The sequence below is a fragment of the Pygocentrus nattereri genome, chromosome 11 (genome assembly GCF_015220715.1).
Source record: "Pygocentrus nattereri isolate fPygNat1 chromosome 11, fPygNat1.pri, whole genome shotgun sequence".
Taxonomy (NCBI): domain Eukaryota; kingdom Metazoa; phylum Chordata; class Actinopteri; order Characiformes; family Serrasalmidae; genus Pygocentrus; species Pygocentrus nattereri.
Genome location: NC_051221.1, coordinates 625,480 through 627,500, shown reverse-complemented (window position 1 = coordinate 627,500; position 2,021 = coordinate 625,480). Strand labels below are relative to the sequence as shown.

At 43.1% G+C, this 2,021-nt stretch overlaps 1 gene segment (V, D, J or C); it reads left to right on the top strand.

The window, feature by feature from the left end:
- Positions 1-198: 198 nt before the first annotated feature.
- Positions 199-1,728, top strand: LOC119264307. The segment is given in 3 exon segments: positions 199-256; positions 384-709; positions 1,696-1,728. Coding segments are annotated over 3 exon segments (408 nt in total).
- Positions 1,729-2,021: the final 293 nt, after the last annotated feature.

Here is a 2,021-nt window from a genome sequence, read left to right as displayed (position 1 = left end):
TCCTAACTCCTAATCTAACTACCATCAGATGAAGTGTCATAGAAACAGTTCAAACCTCTCATGAGGTGTTTGGTGAGTCCATTTCCATAGAGGCTCCACTTTGCATGATCAGCCCATGCTTCAGTGCTCTGCTAGTGTTTATAGTCCTGTGAGTTTAACACTTCATGACTGAGAGCTGCTGCCCCACAAACTTCACCCACAGCAACCATGACTTTGGTCTCCATCTTCATCTGGACGCTCACCCTCTGGACTCAAGGTAACTCACTCATTTAACTTTGTGTAAATTAATTTCTGTCCTGTTTGATGTACATTTTGTTGTATTTTATATTTCATACAATATTTCTTTTAATGTTTTCATTCTTTTTTTTGTTTTACTTTCTCAGGATCCAGTGGTCAGGTGACTGTGACTCAGACTCCAGCAGTGAAAACTGTTTCTCCAGGAGACTCAGTTACCATCAGCTGTAGAACCAGCACTAGCGTTTATGGTGGTAACTACTTAGCCTGGTATCAGCAGAAACCTGGAGAAGCTCCTAAACTCCTGATCTACTACGCTACCAGTAGACAGTCAGGTATTCCAGATCGTTTCAGTGGCAGTGGATCTGGATCTGACTTCACTCTGACCATCAGTAATGTCCAGACTGAAGATGCAGGAGATTATTACTGTCAGAGTGCACATTATATCAGTGACTACGTGTTCCCACAGTGTTTAGTAGGTGTACAAAAACCCCCCTCAGTCCAGCTGCACAGAGACTGCACTGCTGCAGCTGGACTCTACTGCAGGTGCTGAGGGGGAGGATGGACACACACAATAACATACTCTGTGGAAATCAGGACTTTAGATGGAGTTTGTTCTTCTGTTCATTAGACTGGAAATGCTTTGTGGTTTTAGGGGTTTATTTCCTGATCGCCACAGGTCTGGAACTAGCTGTAGAGTTCAGCTCCAGTCTCATTTATTCTAAAGTTTATTATAAGGATCTGGACAGATTACGAAATGGATGTTTCTCTCAGTCCTGAGAAAGAGGGAGTCCCTGAAGAAGTCCTTCAACAAACTCAGACTCATCAGCTTTAGTAGGAGATCATATTCAGAGGTCAGTAGACTGCAAAACAGTGGTTTGTCTGTTTAGCCTCAAATAATTATTCATGTAGGGAAAATCAGTTTAACTGACATTCAATTAAAATAACAAATTTAAGGTATTAATTAAAGTAAATCCAGTTCAGGGAGTTTCCACATTAAGTCATGCAGGTTTCTCCAGTAATATTCAGAGACGTGTTCAGATCTTTAATGAAGACGTCACTGTGAAAAATAAACAGTAACACTATGTAAACAGAATGTCTGTCATAAGCTTTGAATATCTGAGTTTAAGTCAGAGCTGCTATAAAACCTTCAGGTGAACTGTTGTTAACTTGGCACTAACATTACACTGTAAATCTCTTAGAGGTGCTAATCTCACCATCTTCACCTTTGACATGATTTGAGTCAAAATAGTCCAGTCTGGCTCTAAAAGTGCCTTGACATGACTTGGTTCCTGACTATGTTCTACAGAGACACTCAGCGCTCAATTATATTTTAGACCTAATACTTTTTTATTTCACTGAAGTATCAACACTTTCACTGGAGTCTGATTTGAAGCTGCTCTTTCTCTCTCAACACCTTTCACACTACACGCCTTACACTGTTGTTCTGTGTTCCTACAGTGCAGAACTTCCCAAGAGTCTAACTGGATCTGATGGACGCAGTGGTCAGTAGCAGTTGGTGTGCTGTTAGACAGAGTGACCCACCATGGAGTCTGACAGGCAGACTGACCAGCAGGGGGAGCCACAGCCCACCTCAGCCCCTCCCAGCAGCCTCCTGGAGCTCCACCCTCCCACACTGATCAATAAAACTCCCACTACTGATCCTGGAGTGTGGAGCTGGGAGGCGTGCAGGAACGCTGCTGTGGGTTTTCTCACTGGCCATGTTCCTGCTGCACCATTACTGTCTGTACACTGTGATAAAGAGCCCAGGAGAATCAGCTGGAGCT